The 24,735-nt window shown below is 43.9% G+C and overlaps 1 protein-coding gene across 1 annotated transcript; it reads right to left on the bottom strand.

Moving 5' to 3' along the window:
• Positions 1 to 4: 4 nt before the first annotated feature.
• NIT2 (nitrilase family member 2) lies at positions 5 to 24,192 on the bottom strand. Its single transcript, XM_032776674.1, has 10 exons — positions 24,125 to 24,192; positions 19,927 to 20,045; positions 13,244 to 13,364; positions 13,013 to 13,101; positions 10,113 to 10,206; positions 8,537 to 8,611; positions 6,362 to 6,440; positions 5,406 to 5,504; positions 2,909 to 2,964; positions 5 to 983 (listed from the first exon to the last, which is right to left on the bottom strand). The coding sequence occupies exons 1-10, from the start codon at positions 24,150 to 24,152 to the stop codon at positions 892 to 894; spliced, it is 852 nt and encodes a 283-aa protein (XP_032632565.1). The 5' UTR covers positions 24,153 to 24,192; the 3' UTR covers positions 5 to 891.
• Between the last annotated feature and the right edge of the window lie 543 nt (positions 24,193 to 24,735).

Raw genomic sequence — 24,735 nt, 5'->3', positions numbered from 1 at the left:
AAACTAAGAATAATAGTGTGTTTAATATAAAGAACAGTGTAAAAATTAACTTGGTAGATACTGATGCTGAACACAGTTGCAAGGATCCTGCATAAAATGGCAGCCTTAGCCCAGCTCCCCCTCCTCCGCAGCCAGTTAAGGGTTGACAGCAATAGGCTCCAGAGGGAACCTGAGGCAGGAAGACAGGCAAGTGCTATAGAACCACGAGCAGCAGCAAATGGGAGTAGGAATTCATCCTCTATGCCTGGGCTGGGATGCATAGGGCAGAAAAGAAGGAGAAGAAAAGTCGTCATTAATTTGATGCCTAGATATGACAGTGACAGGCACAGTAGAAACACCTTTGATTTTACATCACTGCATATAGAAAATATAACTTTGGTGTATGTCAGTGGGGTGGTGTTAGCTGTACCTCTGGACCCACAGCAGCGGTTTCAAGCCTCACGGCAGGACTCACTCTATCCAATACAGTCGAGATACTAGACCTTCAATAAGGGTAGAAACCAAAAGTCTCATGGCACTTTTCAGAAAGTGCAGGGTCCTGGCCAGCATTCCTCCTCAGCTAGACAAGGTTCAGTGTTCAAAAGCTGCAGGCAAAACTCTGCCCTAGCAGTTAAGTAATGGCTTTGTAAAGTGCCATGAAATAGCTAAAGTATGAAAGGAGATAAAAGCCAACTCACAAGCCACCTCTATTCAGCTTCACTTATGCTGGTATTATTCTGAAATGAACCCTGTGCTCTTGTGCTTAACTGTATGGTTATCGGATGCAAGGTCAGGAATGGCTTGTGAAAATGATTATTTTACTGTCTTGTTCTGTCTGATGATACAAGCAAATGTCAAAAGAGCGGCTCTTGATCTGAGTTTTGAAGAGCATGGAGCTGTACGCATGAAGCCTCACACTCTCTTTGCCTCTATGCTGTAAAGATCTGAGCGCTTTTGAGTAAGAATGGGGATTTGCTGGCGGACTTCTGCAAGCTTCTTCAGGTCTGTAAAAAGTGAAAAGTTCAACAGTTTAGACAAACTCCAGCTGATGCTTGGAAAAAAGCACGTGCACCACTTTGTATGCAAAGATCCATGAGAAAAAGACTGTACAGAGCTGGAAAAACTGAAAAAGGATTAGTGAGATTTGCAAACCTGCACATGTGTGTACCTGACTTGCGTGCATGAACACAGAGCCTGATGCTTATGCAAGGCAGGAGATATGCACGTGATCTGACTTGTACAAGTCATGTGAAGAGGAACTTGTCTGAATGGGTTTGACCAATCTGGGCCTGTGCATTTCTGTGGCTGGTCAATGCCTAGATCACAAAAACTATTGCCACAAGTGACGTTGTGACCCAAAAATCTCTTGGTGCCAACTGGCAGACGGCACAGGATGCAGACAGTTTCACAGGGGTCCCCGGGATCAGATATATGCAGTATAATTCACTAAGGTTTTCACTCAGAGCCAGTAGCCATCATAAAATCATTGCAAAAGGCATGGACAGATAATTTTTAATATAGACACAACTCCTTAAGTATGTTCAGAAGGCAGGTAACCAGGTGGTGGGTAACGGATGCTTGTTCCTCTTGCTGGTGAAGTATGTATTGAGCAACGTATGTCTTACACTGGATGCCTATTTGCATACCGAGCCAAATGCTAATCAAGAGACTGAAATCTTCAGGGGAAGAAATTTACAAAACAGGTCGGGGCGGAGGGAATCCAGTTCACCAGTAAGGGCAATGGATTGTTCTGATATGTCTGGGGTGCAAACAGACATGCTGGATCCTTCAACGAGGCGGCAAATGGACAGCGTGATTTGTATCACGAATGGAAGATCACAACCAACCCAGGTTGTAAAATGCTGGAAGGAATCTGGGTGAGCTTTGCTCTCTCAAAGACAGGAAAGTCTCCAGGTAAGTAAGTCTAGGTTCTAGAATCTGTGTTATTTTTTATGCAGCCATTTGTTTCCAATACTTCTAACTTGCTGCCACTTGAACAGCAGTGCTCCACACTATACTTCGTAAATAAACTTTTATTTGTTTTCACTATAAACACAAGTGCTGTGTGTTAAGCAGAGCGGTGAGCGGAGGCGTAACATAAGTTGGGGTGCACTGCTTCTTTGAAAGTAGCAAAGCTGAATACTGCAAGTGTCCAGTGGAATAGGGCTGGACACTCCAGGGAGACAGTCAGATGGCCTGAGGGTGCCTATCCCCAACTTGCAGAAAAATAGCAGGGCCTACTGAGGCCTAGTGGGGAGTGCTTGTATTGCCTGTTGAGTTGCGGAGCAGGCACAGAGAAGGCTAGGCACCATAGGTGGCGGTGTTGGCAGAGAGGCTAAGGACTGAATGGCTCACGGAGACTGAACTCCCTATGCCCATAGAGGCGAGCCTTCCAGGTCGGTGTGGCAGATCTGCACGGTCTGGCATTGCTGCTACCCGTGTTATACTGGTTTCTGTGAATGACTAGAAGCCTTCAGTTTCTGAAGCTGAGGGCTGGCCATGAGACTCTCACCTTTCACTAGAATGTCTTTGAAAACAGGAAAATAAAACTCGCCCAGCTTACAGAGGGTTTTGGTCTGCTTAGCCCAGTAGTCCCCAGACTTTTTACCTCAAGTCTCCCATGTCCACCACACACACCCCTGCATTCTGTGGGGCCACTGCTCTGGGGGGGTGGGGGAGGATGCAGACAGGAGTAAGAGGGCTGAGGCTGGGATCCTGGGTGCAGGGTCAGCAGCAGGGGCCAGGAGCTGAGCAGGGTGGCATTCCTTCCCTGCCCCCTATGGTGGCTGGCCTGGGCCCCCTCAGTGCCCCCGTAGGGGGCGCACCCCACAGTTTGGGGACCTGTGGTTTAGCCTCACTGACTCCAGTTTCTCTTTTTTTGGTGGGAAAGAAAGAACAAAACAACAACAACAAAAAACTACTGGCTTACCTATATCTGTGCAGATAATGGTTTCCTCAGTGCCAGCTTTGGCTATGACTTCGCCCCTGCAAAATGAAACAATATTTGTTTAGTATTTGTACTGCAGGAGAACCTAGGAGCCCGCCGGGGACCCAGAAGACCCCATTGTGCTGGGTGTTGTACAAACACAGAACAAAAAGATAGTCCCTGCCCCCACTAATACACAATCTAACAGTTAATCTAAGCACAAGGTCATGGTCACACCCACAAGTTCTCTTGGGACTGAGGGAGCCTGAAAAGTAGAATATTTCCCATAGCATATGGCAATTTCAGATTCTAGCATACCACGGGCACTTGGTTTTAACGGAGAAACGTGTAAAATGAATCTAAGTAATAAGATTGAGAAATTGAATCAGAAGATTTGTTTAAAAATCAGCAAGCATACTACACACATTGGAAGTCATTCTGGAATTGCACTGCTTTATGAAGATTACACCTCATTAGATTCCCTTCCACAATTGTATCAGCATTTTGATGATTAAGGCCTGCCCTGAGTAGGTCTCAGCACTCCTGCATTCCTCACTATGTCATTCACCATTACAGTGCCAGAGCAGACAGCAAGTTTTTTATCTCCCTCTCCCAGAAGCCGCCTGGACATGGCACAATACCCTAAGCAATCTCCCTCAGTCACGGGCGGCTCTAGGCATTTTGCCACCCCAAGCACGGCAGGCAGGCTGCCTTCGGCCGCTTGCCTGCGGAGGGTCCGCTGGTCCCGTGGCTTCGGTGGACCTCCTGCAGGCATATAGCTCTTGTTAAGAAGTGATCCTCTGTAAACAAACCAGCACTGAATCTATAAATCTAAAAGTACTTTATATGGAGAAAAAATGTCTTTGCGGCACAGGCAAAGTTTATCTGTAGGATCAGTTTAGCATCAGATATTCTCCAGCATACTGCCCATCCTGGGGGTTGACTAGCTAGTAAGTCCTTCCCATCTCAGATTCTACTCGTGTGTTATTTCAAAGAACCAGGCAGGCATAGAGGGGTCAATTTTAAAGTCAGGATTAACAAACAAACATTATTGAGCCTGCACACTTCTTTTTCACCATCTCTCTTGTTTGCTGCAATGGCATTACTATTTGCTAAGTGAAAGGGCTAAGGCACCAACAATCAGATAAACAGGTATGAGCTTTACACGAGAACTTCGAATGCAGTTTTCTAGCTGATAAGTAACATGAATGGAGTTAATTATTTGGAAGAAAAAAGGTAATTATTGCCTAGAAAGGTTCTTGGTTACATATTTTTCCTGATTTATCCAAAACTACTCAGGCTCATTGATGAAAATTACTGCTGCTTATGGAATACACTGACCTATTTGGTCTATGCCCTGCTAATTCTGTCTCAAAGATCAAGTTAATTTTATTCTTCGATTATGATGCCAAAGCCTGTAAAGCTCTAGTTAAGGAGTTTCTAGCAGATAGCTCCCAAGGTGATTCAGCTTTGCAATTAACCACATAATACACTGACTTTTCTGAATGGTGGTTTGGTTTTTAATACTCTCTCATGCAGATAATTCTGGTAAGTGTCATGTAAATGACTAGATATCTTGCGGAATGTGATGAGATACTCAGCATGAATATATTGTTTTATCCATCCCAAGACTATAGCGTATACTCAATTGTTTTTTAACTGGATCTTTATATCTGATCTTTAAACAAAATGAAAAATATCAAGCTAGAGAGTGGACGATGCAGAGTTCAATACACTGAGATTAGTTTTTAATCCAGGTAAAAAGCTTTCAAAGTGTCAACCTGAACTCCAACTATATTCAGAGAAAAACTTTAAACCTATTTGTTATTTGGACATTGATCATTCACCCAAACCCAGTTAGTTTGGTCCAAGCAACCCTGACCACATTGCAGTAAAGGTTTGCTTCCCTTTAGTTTTAAAATATTTCTACTGAGCAGTAATTTTTTTTTCCCTTCAGTCTTTTTGTTGAACTTTAACTGACAGCCAAGTAATATTTGCCCTTTGTTAGAAAGGGGATGCACAAGCCCAGAGGAAGTTAAATATTCTTACGTTCCTCCTTTAATGGTTATTTCACAATTCTGCTGGGTATTAGCTTAAGGAACTAAACTAATGAAAGATTTTCTTAGATGGACACTATAACAACTTGAAATCCAGCCTTTTTTTTTTTTTTTTTTTAATGGTGAAGTAATCCCAGTTGCTACACCTACCTCTGAATTCTTCAGACAATTTCTTTGTCTTTAGAACCACATTTTATCTAAGGTTCTCTGTTTCTTTTTGCTATGTGAAAAACCCACAAAAAGAACAAAGTGGCTATACATAAGGTGCTGTCAGATGCATAAAGTTAATTGTAAAAATTGAGTAGAGAACTGTATGTCATTTTCAGTTAAAGGAATCTTAGGTGATACTTTTAAGAGTAGGTAGAAACATTTTCAGACAGAAGAGTGATAGTGTCCCTTAAAGTTTGGTTAGCAGAAAAATTCAGTTATTCTTCTTCATTTACCATGGATTTACTACAGTGCTGTGTGCCCAGGCAACATAAGACGCTTTCTCGTCCCTAGCAGGAGATGCAGTAGCCACGTAGACTTGGTTATCAACCGCTCTGTATTCAAAGAAAGACAAGAAAAAAAATTATCATCCACATCTTTGTACATCACAGATTAGTTGCATTTGAGAAAAACAACAAACAGAAAGGAAGGAAAAATTATGCCAAAAAGGTGATCTGGATTTTCCATCTTGCTGCATTTTAGGAGATTCAAAATAGCCAAAACCATAAATAATTTGAAGGTCAGCAAGGCAAAAATCCAGAGACTCAGGAAAGGAGAAATCTCTATATGCCAAGTGGACCAGATTTAATGGTCCAAAGCATTTAAACTCCCATTAATGCCAGTTAAGTCCTTTGCTCAATAGGGATGACTGGTTGAATCACACTCAGTCTGAATCCCAGCCACTGCCTACATTTCAGGATCTAGACAGTAACACAGGAGCCAACATGCCAACTAAGTGACTAAGCAGTGCCGGGATTCAGGAGATCTGGATTCTGTTCTTGACTTTCACTGACTCAGCTTGATCCTGGGAAAATCACAGCAAGGAACTCTTAGAATTAACCCCCTTCTCCCTCTCAGTGCCTCAAGCTTCCACATCTGTGTTACCTCTCTGTGTCAAGCACCCGAAGGTGTACAGATGAAAAGTGCTTTCTCGGAGCTTGGGATCAGAGCGATTGGCACAAACGTGTTTATATCACGACTGAAGAATTAGAGTTTTCCTATTGATGGTGGGAATTATTTGGTGTTGTGTATGGTCTATAAGATATAAGGGAGTTACATGATTCTTTCTATCCTGACACCAAAGCCCAGTTGTTTATTAAATAATACAGTTTAAAAACAAAATTCTGAGTCAGTTCAACAAGCTAAAATCCCTATCAGGGGGAGGAGGGAAAGGCTGTTGCTTAGTTCTTACCGTCCTCTTTGCAGCAGTTCCCAGTGGGCTGGTCCAGTTGTCATATTAAAAGCCCCTGGATACACTAGCAGCTGGCAACCTTGGTTAAAAAAGAAATGCCTCGGTATTATAAGATAACAAAAGAAGTTGTCATGGGGGAAGCATGGTGATCGCAGTTCACAGCTCCAGTATCCCTGCACTGCTGAAATACACCCAGTCAATCAGGTAGGTTGTGTCAAAGAGCATGGTGGCTTTAGAAGACAGCCAGCACAGGCTACCTGAACACTTTGATCACCACGAAGCTGACTTGTACTTAGCTGTTAAAACTTGGCCCACCTTCCAATAAGAGAGGGCAGCTGGTGTTTAGACACTCAAAACCACTGCTGCTCAGTGCTATATTTATTGCCAAGTAACAGGCAGGGATGGATGGTCTGAGTGACAGGCAATCTGGGCTTTAGTCCTAGCTTAGCTAAAGGCTTCCCGCGTGGCCTTGGGCAAGTAAGTGTATGTCTGCGTGCCTTAGTTAACCTATCTGTAGACAATACATCCTTTCAGGTGTGTTGTGAGACTAAATCAAATCAATATTTTGAAAGTATCTGGAGACCCTCAGAGGGAAGGTGCTAAGAAACCTGGACTACTACGGCTGATCCCAGCTGTCAGGAGTTGTTATACCCAGTTCTCTCCTGCATGTAGCACGAGGCCCACCATTCTTCCATCAGCTGCAGTAACCCGGGAGTGATGAATTTTCTCATTTTTAAAATGCTTTGTAGGTCACTGGCCTTTAACTTCTACATTGTCTCAAGTTTGTATGTTACACAAGTCTAATTAAGGACAGGACAAGCCATGTGACGGAGGGGAAGTGTGGGGGTATTGGCTCTTCATAGCTGCCTGGCAGCAGACTTGCTGTCTACCATCCTCCAGGAGCACTCCCCAGATGTTATAACAGATGTACCTTCCTCCAAGAATAGAATATGGTCATCTTCAGACTTCTTGTACGGGGCCCTCTCAACTCACTCAGTGCTTCCCCTCCCTGGCAACCTCAAGATCCAGGACTATTCCTCTTTATAGGTCACCTCTTCATGTGACCTGTTTCCTCCACACCCCCTTCAAAAGACAGGCCAGGGAGGAATTAGTCCAGTTCACTGTGACTCAGTGAACTAGTATCGTTCTGTCACAGCTGCCATCTTATGCTCCAGAATCTAAGTTCTCTCTTAAAGAGGAGCAAGTCTCTTTCCCTTAAGGTTGTGAATAAAACCTTCACATTGTGCAGCAAATACCAGATGCTTGGACTCTGCAGACAGCCTAAAGCGATAGCCAGGAGACATGAACTGCCTGATTTATCTCAACGGGTTGATGATTCTGAAACCCAATACTGACATTTTAAAATGGCAATGTATTAACTATTTCACTGCTCATCAAAACATGCAAGAAGACAGGGAAGAGAGGCTCTGAAGATCTGCATCATCCCTTTTATGTTGTGAGTCATGCAATCCTTTCATTCCCCTTCCCTCAATCTGGCTTTTGGAGGGTGGTTTGCAGCATGTGGGGAGGTAAAGCAGGACCAATTCCTCCTAAGAGTCCTGATTTGCCCTGCTTCCCCTAAGCCAGGAACTTTCCATCCTCCCCAGTAGCTGAGTGCCTGGGAATCAATCCTGGCACAGAGCCGGGGGAGGGGGGAAACTGTGTGGCTGGGATTAAGGGGAGGGGGGGGGAAACTGTGTGGCTGGCGAATTAAGGGGAGGGGGGGGGCAGGGAGGGAGGAGAGGAAGTTCCTTTGAATGTATTTACTTAAAGACATCAGTATCCATAACGGGTTAGAATATGCAGAACCTCCACAAAGGGTATGTATACACACTTCTACCAAGTAAACCACAGGGAATACTTTTGTGCACTGGCTCACAGGAACAGGTGCATGCATCAGTCTTTGATATTCTGATGTAGTCATGTAGGACCAGCACCTCAGTGAGAGGTGCTGCTCCTTTGACTAGCCAAGCAGATAGCTGTATTTTTGGACCAGAAGCTCATGAGCTCTATTCCTGATGCTATCTATGCAGTCTGTGCATAATCATGGGGTCAGACCACATGTATGCAGCTGTGGATTGAAAAGCAAGAAGTACTTTTTCTGAAGCAGTTCCGTATGGATGGGGGACCTCTCAATTAATGTCTGCACAAGTTTACTTAGCAACACATCCTCACCTTTCTGTGTGTAGATTTGAGCAAGCTCAGCAAATCGGATGTCATAGCAGATCCCCAGTCCCACTTTACAGTATGCTGTTCCCAAAACAGAAGAGACACAAAGCAGAAGTCACTGTCATGCTGAATGCAGGAAGAGAATCTCAGGTCTCCATCCACCAATCGCAAAAGCTCTTGTACAATACTTTCCACCACAAGAAACAAGCACTGATTTTAGACATGTGCTTTCTTATCTGCAACCACTGCGCCTGCAGTGAATTTCAGCAAGCGTTACCCAAGAAAGTGCACCAATCTGAGAATTTTCTTTTTTTAAATGTGGATATTGTCAGTTATTTTATGGAGTAGAAAGAGGTCCCTGTCACAACCGCCTTATCAAGCAGCTATATCCTCTAAAAGCTTGTCATGTTATGTCTCTGGTTTTATAGGTATCGTCTCAAAAATTATTGATCAACTTCTCAATGAAGCACACAGATGGGAAAGAAAAACCACAAACTACATGCACTGAGATAACAACACAGTTGTTGCTAAGAGATTTCTCCCATACACAACCATTGTGTTGCAAGAAGGAGATGACCACAGCCCAAGGGATATTTGATAATTTGGAGAGAGCTCAGTTCATGGGACACGGTAATTCTGGTGGGGATTATAGCAAGTGCAAGCGTCACCTAAGGGAGCAAGTCATCTTGGGAGTGGATATAAAACAGATCACATGGGAGATTCTGCTATATTAGCTGAACATTTGAAATCTCCTCTACCATACCATCCTCATAGGATATAATTTGTCAGGTCTAGTTCAACACTTTGTTCATTCTTTTCCAAGCCAACTTTCGGGTGTAATGAGGCCCATATAAATGACCTAAATAAAATGATTCCTTTGTTCAAACTGCCAGTATGTGCTATGGGAATACTGAACCCTCACAAAAGAGCTGCTTCAATAATTGCTCCCCATTCTTTCCATTCTAGTTTGAGAGGAAACTCAAACTAGGCAATCTGTGAACAGGCAACTGGGAATTATGGAACCAGAACTCCAAACCACAAGACCAAAGCCAGGGCTCCACAAAACCAACAGCACTCCTGCGATATAACACTGCTATTTATAAATACAGATCATGGTATGTGTAACACTCCAAACCAGGCCCTATAAAAATAGAATTCACCCTTTTGTTCGACTAAAGTATAAGACTCCTAGTTATACAAACTTACAACCATCATCTTAATGAATGGAACCAACATGATACACGTCTATTGCTGCCCAGACCGTTTTGTTTGGATGTTGCATCTCTTTCCACCACCCTCTGTCTTTGTCTTTTTAAATCATAGATTTGACTATGGGTAAACTTTTCAAGAAGCGTATGGGAGATTTAGGAGCCACTGACTCCCAATGAGATAGGCTCCTTCACTTGATAACAGGACTTTGGTGCTTTTGAAAAATGCACACTCTAACTTCCTCCGTTTGTCAAATGCGTAGCACACTTTGACATAAATACAACTACTTCGGTGGAAAAAACAATGACAAGATGGTGGTTGCTGTCATTTTATTAGAGCTCACTAGAAATGTAACTGATTCTCTTATACTCACGAGTATCAAACATTGAGAAACTGTCCCCTGGGCTCAGAGTTTCTGACTCCTGGAACCGGATTTTCCCAGGAACGTTAATGTCAAATAAATGAATCTGTTTAAAAAATAACCCAAGACACTCCTTACAAATTATTCAGCACAATGATATTAACAAGGATTTCTCCCTACTGCGTATGAGCCTATGTTAAACTTGTGGATCCTCTAGCCCAGTAGCTCTCAAACTTTCCAAACGACTGTATCCCTTTCAGGATTCTGATTTCTTTTGTGTACCCCCAAGCTTCACCTCCCTTAAAATCTACTTGCTTACAAAAGTGTCACAGAACTCTGTTACTGAAAAATGCTTATTTTCTCATGTTTACCATATAATTATAAAATAAATTTGAATATAAAAATTATACTTACATTTCAGGATATAGTATAAACAAGTAATTGTATGAAATTATATTTTGTACTGACTTTTCTAGTGCTTTTTATGTAGCCTGCTGTAAAACTAGGCAAATATCTAGAGGAGTTGAAGTATTCCCTGGACGACCTCTGCGTACTTCTAGGGGTACACGTAGCCCTGGTTGAGAACCACTGCTCTGGCCTATTTTATTATCCTAAATCAGTGCCTTATCAGAATCACAAATATTCTTTTAGATGTAATTAGTATTTGGGGACTGTGGCTAGATTTTTTAGCTCAAAAGCCTGTCTTGGATTTGTGCATAAGTTTCCTAAACTATTTGAAAAAATGTCCGTGCCTTTTAAATAATGTGCACCAGTTAATCAATATGCCCATTTTTTATACTGCTTACTAGATAAAATGAAAAGTCTTTGGTGTGATGCAGTAATAGAAACTATGTACAACTAGCTAAAGACATGACGAATAATAAAGAACTCTCTAACTTATTCATGAAAAGAGTCATTCAGAAATAGCAGGAGGATTTTTTATACTCTGTTCATCATAGAAATGTAGGGTTAGAAGGGACATCAACAGGCCATCTAGTCTATCCCTCCATGCTGATGCAGGATTAATTATACTTAGGCCAGGGGTTCTCAAACTTCATTGCACCATGACCCCCTTCTCACAACAAAAATTACTACACGACCCCAGGAGCCCCACTGCCACGGGGGCGGAGTCGGGAGGAAGCCTGAGCCCCACCGCTCCAGATACAGGGGCCAAAGCTGAAGTTCAAGGGCTTCAGCCCCAGGCCGAGGGCCTGCAACCTGAGCCCCACCACCCAGGGCTTTGGCTTTGGCCCTGGGCAGTGAGGCTTGGGCTTCAGCCCTGGATCCCAGCAAGTCTAAGTCAGTCCTGGCGATCTCATTCAAAGGGGGTCGGGACCCACTTTGTGGGGATTCCATCACCTCCCTAGGCAACTTGTTCCTCTATTTAACTATCCTTCTAGTTTCTGTCCTCACTCATTTATACTAGATTAGATTACATTAGATGAGCTACCTTCCAAAGGAATATGTACTTGTTAAGAGACACTTAAATTACTCTGACATTGAAGTTGTAAGTAAAATCGGAGACCTTAGTTCAAAGAGAAGGATAGTTATCTTTCTGATAACATGGTGTTAACTCCAATCCTGCAAAACTTACCCAGGCAAGTAACTTTCCACAGTCAAGATGTCCCACCAAAAACTCATTCTGACTAGTCACATGCACAAGTGATTGCAGGACTGGAGATTCTGCCCCAAAAAGCTTAGACTGGCTCTGCCTCTACCTAGCAAAAGTGGAGGTGGTCCAACCTTGAAGTGGGCCTCTTGGTGCTATGCTACAGAAGTATTAAATAATAAAAAAATAATGGCCCAGTACAAGCTTCAACTCCCAGTACAAATCCAACTGTACAAACATTCCCAACACCTGCAAAAAATAATGACGATAAGAAAATAACTTTAAAGTGACTTCATCTAACAGGGTAGCCCAAGTGCAGCAGTTATGTTGTACTGGGTTAAAAACAGGTGAGCAGGTGAATACTAGACCTAGCTGAATAGTGCCTAATTCAATCAAGTTCTGAATTACTGTTCAGTGTGACAATGTTTGTGTGCCTCTTGTTATTCACTATTCACAAGAAAATAATATTCTTCACACAAGTGTTTGGTCAATGGGTGTTTGTCAGACAAACACGTGTATTCTCATAGGAGCTGGGGTGTCTGTGTGCAAGCAAGGGGATCTATTATTTGCTATTGTCCTGTATAGAAAGTTTCTACCATCCAATCAGGGAGCAGACAATACACAAGTATGACTTGGATAACCCATCACTCACCACAGACAGCAGAGAGTGGAAACAAATAGCTTGTGAACAACCCAGCAGATCAAATTTGTTTACAAACTCTTTGTAATTGTTCACCAAATAGTGAATAAGAACATAAAAATCCAAACTTCTATGAACACAAAAAAGCAAAATTAATCCAAAAATGTATTTATAACAAATTGTTATAATAACAGCAAAAATAGTAACAACATGGGTTTGCAGACAGAGCGATGGACTGAGAGGCAGGAGACATAGGGTAAAATCCTGACCCAATTGAAATCAATGGAAATTTTGCCACTGACTTCAGTGTGAACCCCAGTTCTAATACTGATTTGCCATGGCACACTAGGCAAGCTAATTAACCTTTCTGCCCCTCACCTACCTCATCTGTAAAACAAATATATTATACCCCCCCTTTAAAGTTCTTTTAGGTTCTACATTATATATAACAACAAAACTATAGCACAACATAGTCTCACAACTACCACCTCTTTTGTTCCTCATATTCAATGTTGAAGTCTGTGGATGTTGGGTTCCTATTAGAAACCTAGATGCAGACTTAAAAAGAACGCAGCTATCACTTCTGCACAACACAGCCAAATATCAGTCACAGCCACATCAAGAGAAACCCACGGATAACAAAATGCCTCTATCTTTTCTCACCTTTCTGTGCTTAGCCAACATAGCACCATCAGGTCCAAAAACAGTACACGTGTTATACAACTTCCCAGCATCCTCTTCTGGAATGGATCCTTTATTAGGAAGAGAAGACAGATTTCCAACAATTACATATAGTGATGATCCAGCTACACAAATAAGGAAACAATGCTTGTGCCGCTCTCAAACTAAGACCTGAATTTAAACTCAGAAGACAAACACTAACAAAAAAGCTACCTCCAATGAGATAGATGCCACACTCTTTTGCAACTTCTGAGAGCTTCTGTGTGGATTCTCCAGGGATCTTCTCTGCATATTCACGAAAATATTTAGTACCATAGGGAGAGTTAAAGCATTCCTAGAGGTGGAAAACAAAGAAACAAAATTAAAATCTGAAAGCACCACTGGAAGGTGTGGCCTTTGAAACCTCTTTATGTAGGTACTTAAATGGCACTCATCAACATAATATCCGAGAATCTATGAGGTTACTCATAAGCTAATAGACAGGCCAGAGGAAGACTAACAATTGGCACCAACTCTGATAGTCGTTTAATGTGAAGAATTTTGCACTGGAAACTGAGGAGGTATCACCTGCTCATTTAACAAAGGCCAAACAGATGGTAACAATTTCTGCTTATTTATCAATCTGGTAACAATTTGAATCAGCAACCTTGAGTTGAAATATCCATCTCCTGTTACTGTTACTCTGAGTTATCTGGTCCCCACAAAGGCTGGTTTGAAGAGTTACGGTTGAAGACCCCATCAGCACTGTGCAATTTGTGACCATGCATCGCCCATGATCTAAAGAGTGCTTTTTCAAACACAAGTTATTTTCTAAGGTGTTTTTCTTCCTCTAGGCCTTCCAAAGCAATCTGTTAAATATTATTTGCTCAGCAAGCTGTGTCTTCCATCCCTAGTCCATCACTAAGATTTACTGTCAGACAGAGAGAGAGAGGTATGTACCCTTTGGTTCGTTGGAGCAAGTTTCTGCTCTCCTTTGACCTCCAATGACTGGAAATTGAAAACAAGTACAAATTCTTAACACTTAGGGTAAATTAATCACTGGGAAAGCTTCCCAAGGATTGTGCTAGATTCTCTAGCACTTGAGTTCTTCAAGTCAAGACTGGAATGTCCTTCTAAAATTTTCTCACTTATATGAATGCTGAAGTCACCAACCTAGAAAATCCACACATTACCTAGCTTGAGGCAGGAATTACTGTGTGAAGTTCTATGTCTATGTCAGTGGTCAGACTAGATGAAGATAATGGTCTCTTCTGGCCTTAACAATCTGTGACTCTGGTGACTAACTTTTTTTTAAAAAAGCTGAGACTGTGGAGAACAATTCAAATGTTTGTTCATGCTCCACTCCTGATCGGTGTTTTCCAAATTGGGTGACTAGATGATCACAGTGGTCACTTCCAGCCGTATAACCCATGAGTCAACACTGGACTAATTGTTGTACAACCTAACTCCTTTTTTCCTCATTGCGGACTCCTCTTTGGATAGCAGATCTTTTCTATTATATTAATATCATCAACCCAACCAGTGCTGCTAGGGCAACAAGAATCAAAGCACCAGCATGAGGATATGAGTGTAACAGGAACAACATACCACTGAGAATGGGAAAAGTTATACCAAGGACTATGGCACAGGTTTATGGAGTTAAACAATAAATCAATGCTGTAACAAAATTGCAACAGCTGCAGCTGTATTTAAATTTTTTTAATATTTATTTCTAAATATTATTACTTGATTTTGGCCTTGACATTTCTCTGTTCAGGACTGAAAGGGAAAAAAGTTAACAAGTAGTAAATGTGTAATGAGAAGAGTGTCCCTCTCCCCTCAAAGTCAAACATTGTATGCCATATGGCAAACACCCCAATGCAGCACTAAAGTCCACTAGAAGGGGTGTAGGACTGATGAAAGTGGACTGTGTGCGTAAGCATGAGCCTGGGAGTCAGCAATCAGTTCCCTGCCCAGGTTATTATGTGAACCTGAGACAGTCCCTTCAGCTCTCTGCGTACCAGTTTCCCCACCTGTTTAAAAAAAAAAAAAAAATGGTGAGGGAGGAATACATCTTGCCTACTTCCCAGTGGTACTGTGAGGCTTAATTCAATTACATTAGTACAGTGCTTTGAGGTGTCAGACACAACCGATGAGCAATTAAGACCAGGTCTACACTACAGATATATATCGGTATAACTATGTTGATCAGAAGAGTGTAAAAAATCCACACTCTTGAGCGACATAGGGTACGTCTACACTACAGGATTATTCTGATTTTACATGAACCGGTTTTGTAAAGCAGATTGTATAAAGTCGAGCGCACGCAGCCACACAAAGCACAATAATTCGGCAGTGTGCGTCCATGTACTGAGGCTAGCGTCGATTTCTGTGGCTTGCCCTGTGGTTTAGCTTTCCGCTCGCTCGCTCCATAGTTCAGTCGCAGTTGCCCCTGCCCTGGGATTCTGGGGTTGAGGATTAACACCAATAGCATGATGGGTGCAGACCGAAGTGTCGTAGGTGTGATTCTGGGTAAATGGGTCAGATCCATCTCATAGTCTTCCTGTCCGTGAAATGGCGTGAGAGTGCGAGATCATCATGTCCGTCGCCCATTTTCCTGGATGCCCTGGACAGACGCCATGTTGGCAACATGGAGCCCATTTGTGCTTTGTCACTGTATGTGTACTGATAGCCACTGAACAGAGGCCGGTTACTGCCAGCGGAACCAGCCAGCATTCTTTGCCATTTGCAAAGGTCAGAGCAGACGGTTACCGAGTCTGTCTTTACGTTGCTGCTTGTTTGCCATTGTAAATTGGCGATGAGATGACAGTTATCAGTCCATCTGTCCGTCTGTGCTGTAGTGGGTTTCTGGCTGACTTCGCTGAGGTCGGCTGGGGCGGAGGGGGAGGACACAAAATGGGAATGGACCCCCGCGGGTTCATTCCTCCTTTATGTTGTATCTAATAGAGCAAGTCCTGGCTAGATATGGCAAGTGTCTAGAGAACCAGTGTATAGTTACCGAGAGCACCGCCGCTCGTCATTGTCGATCTTCGCAGAAATGATGAACCTTGGCATTGCCTTGCGGTGTCCTGCCCAACCCCCGTTGCTTCCCTCCTCCCCAACCCTTCTTCTGGCTACCGTTGCAGGTTCCCCATTTTTGTGATGAAAGTAATAACGATGCAGGAATAAAAAACACTGCTTTTTAGTGAGATAAATGAGTGGGAGGCGCTCAGCTGCGTATGATCGTCAGGCAGAACATTTACGGTTTGGAGGGGAGGATGCGCAGATTCGCTTGCTATGATACGTCGGCGTACAGGATCTTTTCTAGACATGGAAAGGAGGGGCTGATGGAGTTCGCCTACAGTTTGCATGCTGGGGTTACCAGACACGTTTCTGTCATCGCAGGGAATAACGGGGAGTCTTTTCTATTTTTACCAGATGCCCGGCTGACTCTAGAGGCAGCAGGAGCATAGGGATGATGCTGAGACGGCTACCAGTCCTACTGCCTTGTCCATCTGCACTGGCTAAGGGAGGGGAGGAAAACGCAGCTGTTCATTGCCCAGCACCTGTTTACCAGCAGATGCAGTGACATCGCATGACATGAAAAAGTCAGGAACTTTTTTTCCTTTTCTTTCCCGGGGAGGGGGGGGGAAGGAGGGGGAGTAAAATCTGGAGATATCCTGAACCACCCCTGGACAATGTGTTTGACTCTACAGGCTTTGGAGCCAGCCGATGCCAAAATTGCTTTTCGGAGACGGCGGTGTTGATAGCTGGAGTCCTCAGTTCCCCTTCATTCCCTCCATGAGCCTCCATTTGTTTTGGTTTTCCGTTCCGCTTGTCACACCACACTGTAGCTGTGGACTCTGTTAATAGCTGAGATTTTTTCAACTTGCTTTAGCCATTTCATTCTTCCTATAACGGAGCTCTGATAGACAGATTTGTATCCCCTTACTGGCATCGGATCAGTATCTTCCCGTTACAATCATGCTGGAGCTTCTTCTTTCGGATTTGGGACTGCTCAACGTGCTGATCAGAGCTTTCACGTGGGCAACAGGAAATGACATTAAACAGTTTCGGGTTTTCCTGTCTACGCTGGCCGTGATCAGTAGATTGCTTTCCAGAGCAGTCACAGTGGTGCACTGTGGGATACCGCCCGGAGGCCAATACCGTCGATTTGTGGCCACACTAACCCTAATCTGATATGGTAATACCGATTTTAGCGCTACTCCTCTCATCGGGAAGGAGTACAGAAACCGGATTAAAGAGCCCTTTATATCGATATAAAGGGCCTCGTTGTGTGGATGGGTGCAGTGTTAAATCGGTTTCACGCTGCTAAAAACGGTATAAACGCGTAGTGTAGACCAGGCCATAGTGATATTGACCTAACACCCGCATAAAGACAGCGGTATGTGGACAGGAGAGCTTCTCCCATCGACACAGCTACTGCCCTTCGGGGAGGTGGATTAACTACATCGATAGAAGATGCTCTCCCGTCGACATAGTAGCATTTTCACATACAGTGCTATAGCAGTTCAGCTGCACCAATGCAGCTACACTGCTATAGCGCTGTATGGGAAGACAAGCCCACAGAGAGCTATGGTTTCTTACATATTCATTTTAAAGAAGTTCGTCTGGTGGTCTTGGCATTTGCACATATGTAGGAGGCCAAATACAGCAAAATCAAAGGTCATATTTGTTATGAGAGAGCTGCTTTGGCACAACAGAGCAGGGAAGTTTGCCTGTAACACTTACTCTCCCAATAATCAAAAAGTTAGATTTAGAGTCCACTCTGCCAAGAACTTTGTACTGTTGACTCATGCATTGCACAGCAGAGGATTAACATATAGGCCTTGTAAGAGAAAAAAAGCTCATAGATGCATTGGAAAAGTCACCTCTGCAAGTGCAGTCACTTAGGCTATATCCATACTACAGCCTACGTGGGCATAACTTATGTCGATCAGGGGTGTGAATAAACCACCCCCCGAACAACATAAGTTACGCTGATGTAAACGTTTATGTGAACAGCGCTATGTCAATGGGAGAGCTTCTCCTACTGACATAGCTTCTGCTGCTCAAAGAGATGTGTTTTTTTATGTTGACAGAAGAGCTCTCCCCCATCGGCACCGAGCATCTTCACCAGACGTGCTGCAGCGGCGCAGCTGTACACATACAGCGCTGTACATATAGACATGACCTTAGGAGGAGAACAAAAGAACCGGTAAGAAGATACAAACTAGAAAGATCAGAAGCCATTAGATCAATAAGAAAAAAAAGTTCAAGCATAGGAAGGTGAAATATCTGGATCAGAACACATTTCACTAGCTGGATGCAAGTCTCAAAACCGATTTTCAACTGTATATTCTTCCTGGGAGCAAACACAGCTTTCATGTTTTAAAAGGCATTTTTTGTACAAATGTTAGGGCCAGGAAATTCTGCAACTAAGGAGCCACAGGAAAGATCTGAATCCATTTGGTTTCACTTCTTCATTCTGAGCGTGCACCAGCAGAAGTAACAGAGTGACAAAAAGAAAAACAGAAAAGAAAAAGGACAATAAGGCCCAGGTTCTCATCTTGACTACACCATTATTCATCTATAGTGAACTGATTTAAGGGTTTGGCTACACTTGCAACTGTACAGCGTTGGGAGCTAAAGCTGTCTTCGTACAGCTGTGTAGGGAAAGCGCTGCAGTGTGGCCACACTGACAGCTACCAGCGCTGCAGAGTGGCCACATTTGCAGCCGTGTTGGGAGTGGTGCATTATGGGCAGCTATCCTCCCGTTCAAGTGGCTGCAACGTGCTTTTCAAAAGAGTGGGGTGGGGTGGGGTGGAGTGTGACAGGGAGCGTAGGGGAGAGAGAGAGAGTAGCTTTTTGGAGCTGTCACTGTGTCAGCTCCCTGCCTTGCAAATTCTGACCACTTCCCCCATCCCTCTCTCATTCACTCTTAGCAAATAGCCTTCAGACCAGATAAGCAGCTGCTCCGAGGGACTCCATCCCCAACCCCGCCGTGCTGTTTCTCTCCTCAAGCAAACACTAGCTGTGGACATTCCCTACCTACCTCTGCTTGAGCAAACAATTGCTGTGTTTGTTTTTTAGATAAGCAGCTCCGGGAGCCCCGAGTTCACAACAAAACAAAGAGAGTTCTTTAGTTAAAAGCATTATGGGAAAATTCCGGAGGTCAGTTACAGCGTAGTAAGATTAATCTCTGTTTACACTGGCACTCCAGCGCTGCAGCACCAGCGCTGTTCTCTTTATTCCTCTCGTCCATGTGGAATATAACCAGCGCTGTAGCCAGGGAGATACAGCGCTGTATGTGCCTTGCCAGTGTGGACGGGGAGTAAGTTACAGCGCTGTAAAGCCACCACTAGCACTGTAACTCTCAAGTGTAACCAAGCCCTAAGTTAATGGAGTCACTCTGGATTTAAATCAGTTTAAGAGAGATCAGAATCTGGCCCCATGTAAAGAAGACCTGCTAGTTCCAGCCAACTCTCGTTGTACGCTGAAGTTTCTTACAAGTGACATTAACCCCTAACCAGGCTCATTATTATTTAACTCTATTATGTCAGAGAACCTTAGCATACCAGAAATGAGACAGAAATTAGTATTTGACCAATACAAGGCTATGTTTACACTTAAACCACTGCAGCTGCACCACTACAGTGCTTAAATGTGGACACTACAGTGACAGGAGGGGTTCTCCTATTGCTGAAATTAATCCATCTCCCCAAAAGGCTGCAGCTACAACGATGGGAGAATTCTTCTGTGTATACTGGGCATTAGGTCACCTTAACTACGTTGCTCAAGGGGGCAGATTTTTCACACCCCATAGCAACATAGCTGGGTGCAGGGTTGGCCCAAGCAAAACAGATTTCTGTGGGTGTATGCCCACAGTAGTTTGAGGAGATTTGGTCAATACTCACAGGCAGAGCCACAACTTTTGCTCCTTGTGCTGTTGCTTTTCTTATCAATCCACAAGCTTTGTTCAGATTATCTGACTTGACAGCAGATACATGAAGCTGGATTAGTGCTAGACGGAAGTCTAAAGACAGAGAAGACAAATAATTAGTCAATGCAGCTTTGCTAAAACACTTCTAAATTTGAACTTTTTAAAAGGAGTTGAACAAATAATAAAATTTGCACCTATCCTGATGTACTTAATTACTACACAGACCACTTCCAAATAAGTGCATGGAGGATCCTGCAGCTGCCTCTGGAGAACCACTGTACCAAGAGGAGTACATGCATGTGAGTGATAGCCAACTCTTCCAATAGGTAGGAGCTGCACAGCACCAAGACTTCTGTTAGTTTAACAACCATAAACTCAAATGCTAATTCAAAGTGGACAGACCTGTAGGGAAAAAAAACCACTCAACACTGTACCACTCTCTGTTCAAGTTCTCAGGCAAAATCCTGTATAAGGAATTGGGGACCTCTTAAGTGCATGAGTCCAAAAATGACAGTTTAATAGTGTTTGCGGTGTTGCTATAGCTGGGTCAGTCCCAAGATGAGAGAGAAACAGTGGTGAGGAAATATCTTTTATTGGACCAACTTCTGCTGGTGAAAGAGACAAGCTTTCCAGCTCCACAGAGCTCTTCTTCAGGTACAGTAAAGTTATACACATAGCAATAAATCATTCAGAATGAATGGCCAATTGTTTCTTGCAACATGTGTTAACTCCTCATGCATAACAATCTGTTCCCATCTTGTATTTAGCTCTGACACATGGAGTACCTTTCCCAGACCAGAAGAAAAGCTCAGTGGAGTCTGAAACCTTGTCTCTCTCACCAATAGAAGTTGGTCCAATAAAAGATATTACCTCACCTGCTTTGTCTATTTCATTTTAACAGTGGCCAGACACCAATCCTAATGGTGTTTTTCTTGTCTTTTCTATCCATTTCACAATCATTGGTCTCTTCTGAGTTTGCTTCTTCCCCTTCAACCTACCTCCTATCTTCTCTGCTTAAGAATTACCTTTTGGGAACACATCAGCTAAACTGGCATTGCATACCACAGGACAGTGATAGTGAACCAGTTTTGGGCTAAACACAAAGTCTTACACAAAATTAATGGCTCTCTTTCCCCCTCTCATCTCTGGCAAAATTAATGCAAACACATATCTAACAGTAAAGATAACACATTTACAATTCAGTTATACCCCTATCAAGCCAGAAGATTGATCCAGGAGTTACACAGCAATGTGTAGTGAGCAAGCAGTACTGTGCTTGTTTGAACTCCTATAGATGATACCTTGGCAGAGTCCTCTGAATTACGTGGGCTAATAGATTTTACTGTGCTTTTTTCTAGTCCAGCAGACACTCTGCAAAGCCAGTCCGTAATCACGTGTTATGTAGAGTTCATTGGATTCCTTTAGAACTCTTTCCACCATTAGCTTGAGTGTCAGAACAACCCAGGCTTCAGAAAAACGTTTGTCCAGCCTACCAAGAATAAAAATGTCCACAAACCTTGCAAGGAAACAGACTAGAACCAGGAGAAGAAAAATATTCCCTCCATAGTGGAAGAATGTCCCCAACCTCCTCCATAGTGGGAGATAAGTACCGGGTCAGGAAAGAGCAATGATAAACCTCACTTCACAAAGGTATGAGAGAGAGAGCAAAAACTGGTCCCAGAGAAGAGAGGACTGGGCCAAGAAGAGTCAAGCCTGGTCTACACCTAAAACTTAGGTCACCCTAGCTACGCTGCTCAGAAATGCGAAAAATTCACACCCCTGAAAGACACAGTTAAGCTGATCTGAGCCCTGGTATAAATACTAGCCTGGTCTACACCTAAAACTTAGGTTGACCTAGCTAAAACACTCTGGTCCCTGTGCCACATAGGCCATATCTACACGAGCGCTTATGTCAGCAAAACTTTTGTCACTCAGGGGTGAAAAACACCCCCATAAGTGACTTAAGTTTTGCAAGAATAAGCACGTGTGCACAGCGCTATGTCGGCGGGAGACACTCTCCTTGAGCTGGTGTTATGTCATGTCAATGGGAGAGCTCTCTCATATCAGCATAACATGGCTACTTAAGTGCTCTTACCATGGCACAGCTATAACGGTACCGCTGTAAGCCTGTAAGCGTAGACATGGCTTTACTTAGAATCACAGAATATCTGGGTTGGAAGGGACCTCAGGAGGTCATCTAGTCCAACCCCCTGCTCAAAGCAGGACCAATCCCCAACTAAATCTTAGATCAAACAAATCACCACTGTAGATGCAGTGAGGCTGACCAAAGAACTCTTCCATTGACCTAACTGCTGTCCCTTGGAGAGAGGGATTTGTTACAGCAATGGAAAAACCTCTTTTGTTGCTATAGTAAGTGTCTATGCTACCGTGGCAGAGCTCAGGCAGTGCTGCCACTGAAGCGCTTGTAGTATAGACATACCCACTCATTGACCTCACTACCAGTTCTTGAGGGGGTAGATATACTACGGCAACAGAAAAAACATGTCATTGCAGAAAGTGTCTATGCTACCATGGCAGAGCTGCAGCTGTGCTGCTTGTAATTTAACATACTTTCAGTTAAAGACCTTCTTCCACCTTTAGTCACCTATTAGTATCCAAGCTCATGAGTGCTAAAAGTCAAGCAAATGATAAAATCCTCACAATGCCACAGTCACACTGGAGACTGTTTTAATATTTGGTTTACTGAGTAAATAAAACTTCACTGAAATTTTAAAACAGATATGAAAGCATCCAATCTTGGAGTCTGTTTAACAATGGCAAGAATTTGTGGTGTTCTAAACTCTACCTTCCTCTGAAAATTCAGAGAACAATTTTAGAAAATTTGCTCACTGAAATAAAAACAGACTTTATACCTGAACATAATCTCAATTATTCAGACAGAATAACAGAGAGAGCAAGAGCACGCAAGAGAGACCGCGTACAGTGCAGAACTGAATAGCCTGGCATGGTGTTTAAATGCCAAACTGTGAAATGGGGATAATAAAGCTTACCCACATCACTAAGAGTTATGAGACTTAATAAATTAATGTTCTTAAGCATACTAAGATCTTTATATGGTAAACTAATAGAAGGACAAAGAATTATATTAATTTTCTAGGTCTGCTTTTAGTATGTCCTGGCATTTACAGAAAATACACTGCAAGAAATCTTTACAGATGGATTCAGGTCTCTAGGCATGCAGACTGCTCAGCTGATGGCAAAAGCCAACACTGTTTCATCTTTGCATCACTACAAAGCATCCTTGAGCTTTACAAAAGATCAGAAGCTAAACAAATATGAGATCAAGTCTTTGAAAACACATCATGTTCAGAACTACCAATATATAACCCAATAACCTTCTACCGCTGTTGCTAAGTACAGAATGCACAAGCCTGCTTAATCCTGTGTGCCTTTAATATTTCACAAACCTTAGTTTAACAGTCTGTGAAATGGTTTGAAGGCTTAAAATTATCAACATCTAACACACTTGAACAGATTATCAGATGATCTAGGTCAGGATCCTGCCTTTCGCAGCACCCAACATCCCATACAACTGAAAGTAAAGTATAAGAACTTGGTGTGAAAAGAAGAGAACACAATAAGCCTCAGGTAGACTATAGACTCACAGACCCATTTTCCCCTTCCCACCACATAGCTGACTGTGGTCTACCTGGCGAGAGGAGAGGAAAAAGTACCAAAGATGGCAGGCTGGAGAGAGAGGGGCAGGTGCTGGAGTAGGAAAACAGGAGCCCCATGGCCGGGGGGGGATGGGGAGGGGAGGAGAGGAAGTGGGAGAAAGAAGGTTGGGGGCAGCAGGCTGGGGGGGGGAGTGCTGTGGGGGAGCAGGAAGCCAGGAGCCCCCCACCCCAGGGGAAGGAGGTTGGGGGGCAGCAGGCAGAGGGGGGAGGTGCTGTGGGGGAGCAGGAAGCCAGGAGCGCCCCCGGGGGGAAGGAGGTTGGGGGGCAGCAGGCAGATTTACATGCATCCCCCTCCAGAGGCAGCCCAGCCCCTGGGGCGGGGGAGGGGGAAGGGCAGTAGATATTACAGGCACACGCTGGTAGCCCCCGAACACCTCCGGGGTGGGAGCTGCTCTGGAAGACCCCTCTCCCCGCGCACGCGCACTCAGGTGCGGAGCAGCCCGCCCCCAGGCCGCACGAGGCAGAGTCACTCACTGGCCATGGCTCCTCGCGCCGGCAGCATCTCAGCCCTCGGCCAACGCGGCCTCAGCTGATAGAACCATGGGAGGAGCGCAGGGCGCATGCGCAATGGAAACGACCGCACATGGGCCTGCTGGGAGTTGTAGTTCTGTTGAGCGCAGCCACGTGCTCTGCTCTGGAGTAGAGGAGTTGCCGGCAAACAACCGGGGTGTGAGGCTGCCCTGTTCTGTGCGCCTTATGGGGCTGGGGAGTTGATGCAGGGCAGGGCACCTGTGAGCGCACGCACATCTTTTCGTGAGGGCAAGGACAACAGCAACATGCTTTTCCCCAACACACTGACTTCCTCGAAGCTACCTCACTTCACACCCCGAGCCTGCAACCAGGCTGGACTGCTGCCCACTCCCACCTTCAGATATGAAATTGACCACATGGGAAGTAGCCACAGAAGAGGCACTGTTGAGTAACAAGCAGAGAGAGATTAGTTCAGATCCTCAGAGCACTGCTATGCTAGAGCCAAGCCCAGGAAAACTGGGGTAGGGTGACCAGCTGTCCTGATAAAATCGGGAGTGTCCCGATATTAAGCAGTTTGTCTTGCGTCCTGACCGAAGCACGGTCAGGACGGCATT

The sequence above is a fragment of the Chelonoidis abingdonii genome, chromosome 1 (assembly GCF_003597395.2).
Source record: "Chelonoidis abingdonii isolate Lonesome George chromosome 1, CheloAbing_2.0, whole genome shotgun sequence".
NCBI lineage: Eukaryota > Metazoa > Chordata > Testudines > Testudinidae > Chelonoidis > Chelonoidis abingdonii.
The sequence above is the reverse complement of the archived record's forward strand: the minus strand, read 5'-3'. Positions and strand labels throughout refer to the sequence as shown.

What these genes read in the sequence shown, in the direction of transcription:
- NIT2 (XM_032776674.1), bottom strand. Translation starts at nt 24,152, where the DNA reads ATGCTGCCGGCGCGAGGAGCCATGGCCA. An exon ending in TGGCATCTATCTCATTGGAG is followed by an intron (nt 13,102 to 13,243) that starts GTAGCTTTTTTG and finishes TTCCTAATAAAG; the next exon opens with GATCCATTCCAGAAGAGGAT. An exon ending in TCAAATCTACACACAGAAAG is followed by an intron (nt 6,441 to 8,536) that starts GTGAGGATGTGT and finishes TTTTTAACCAAG; the next exon opens with GTTGCCAGCTGCTAGTGTAT.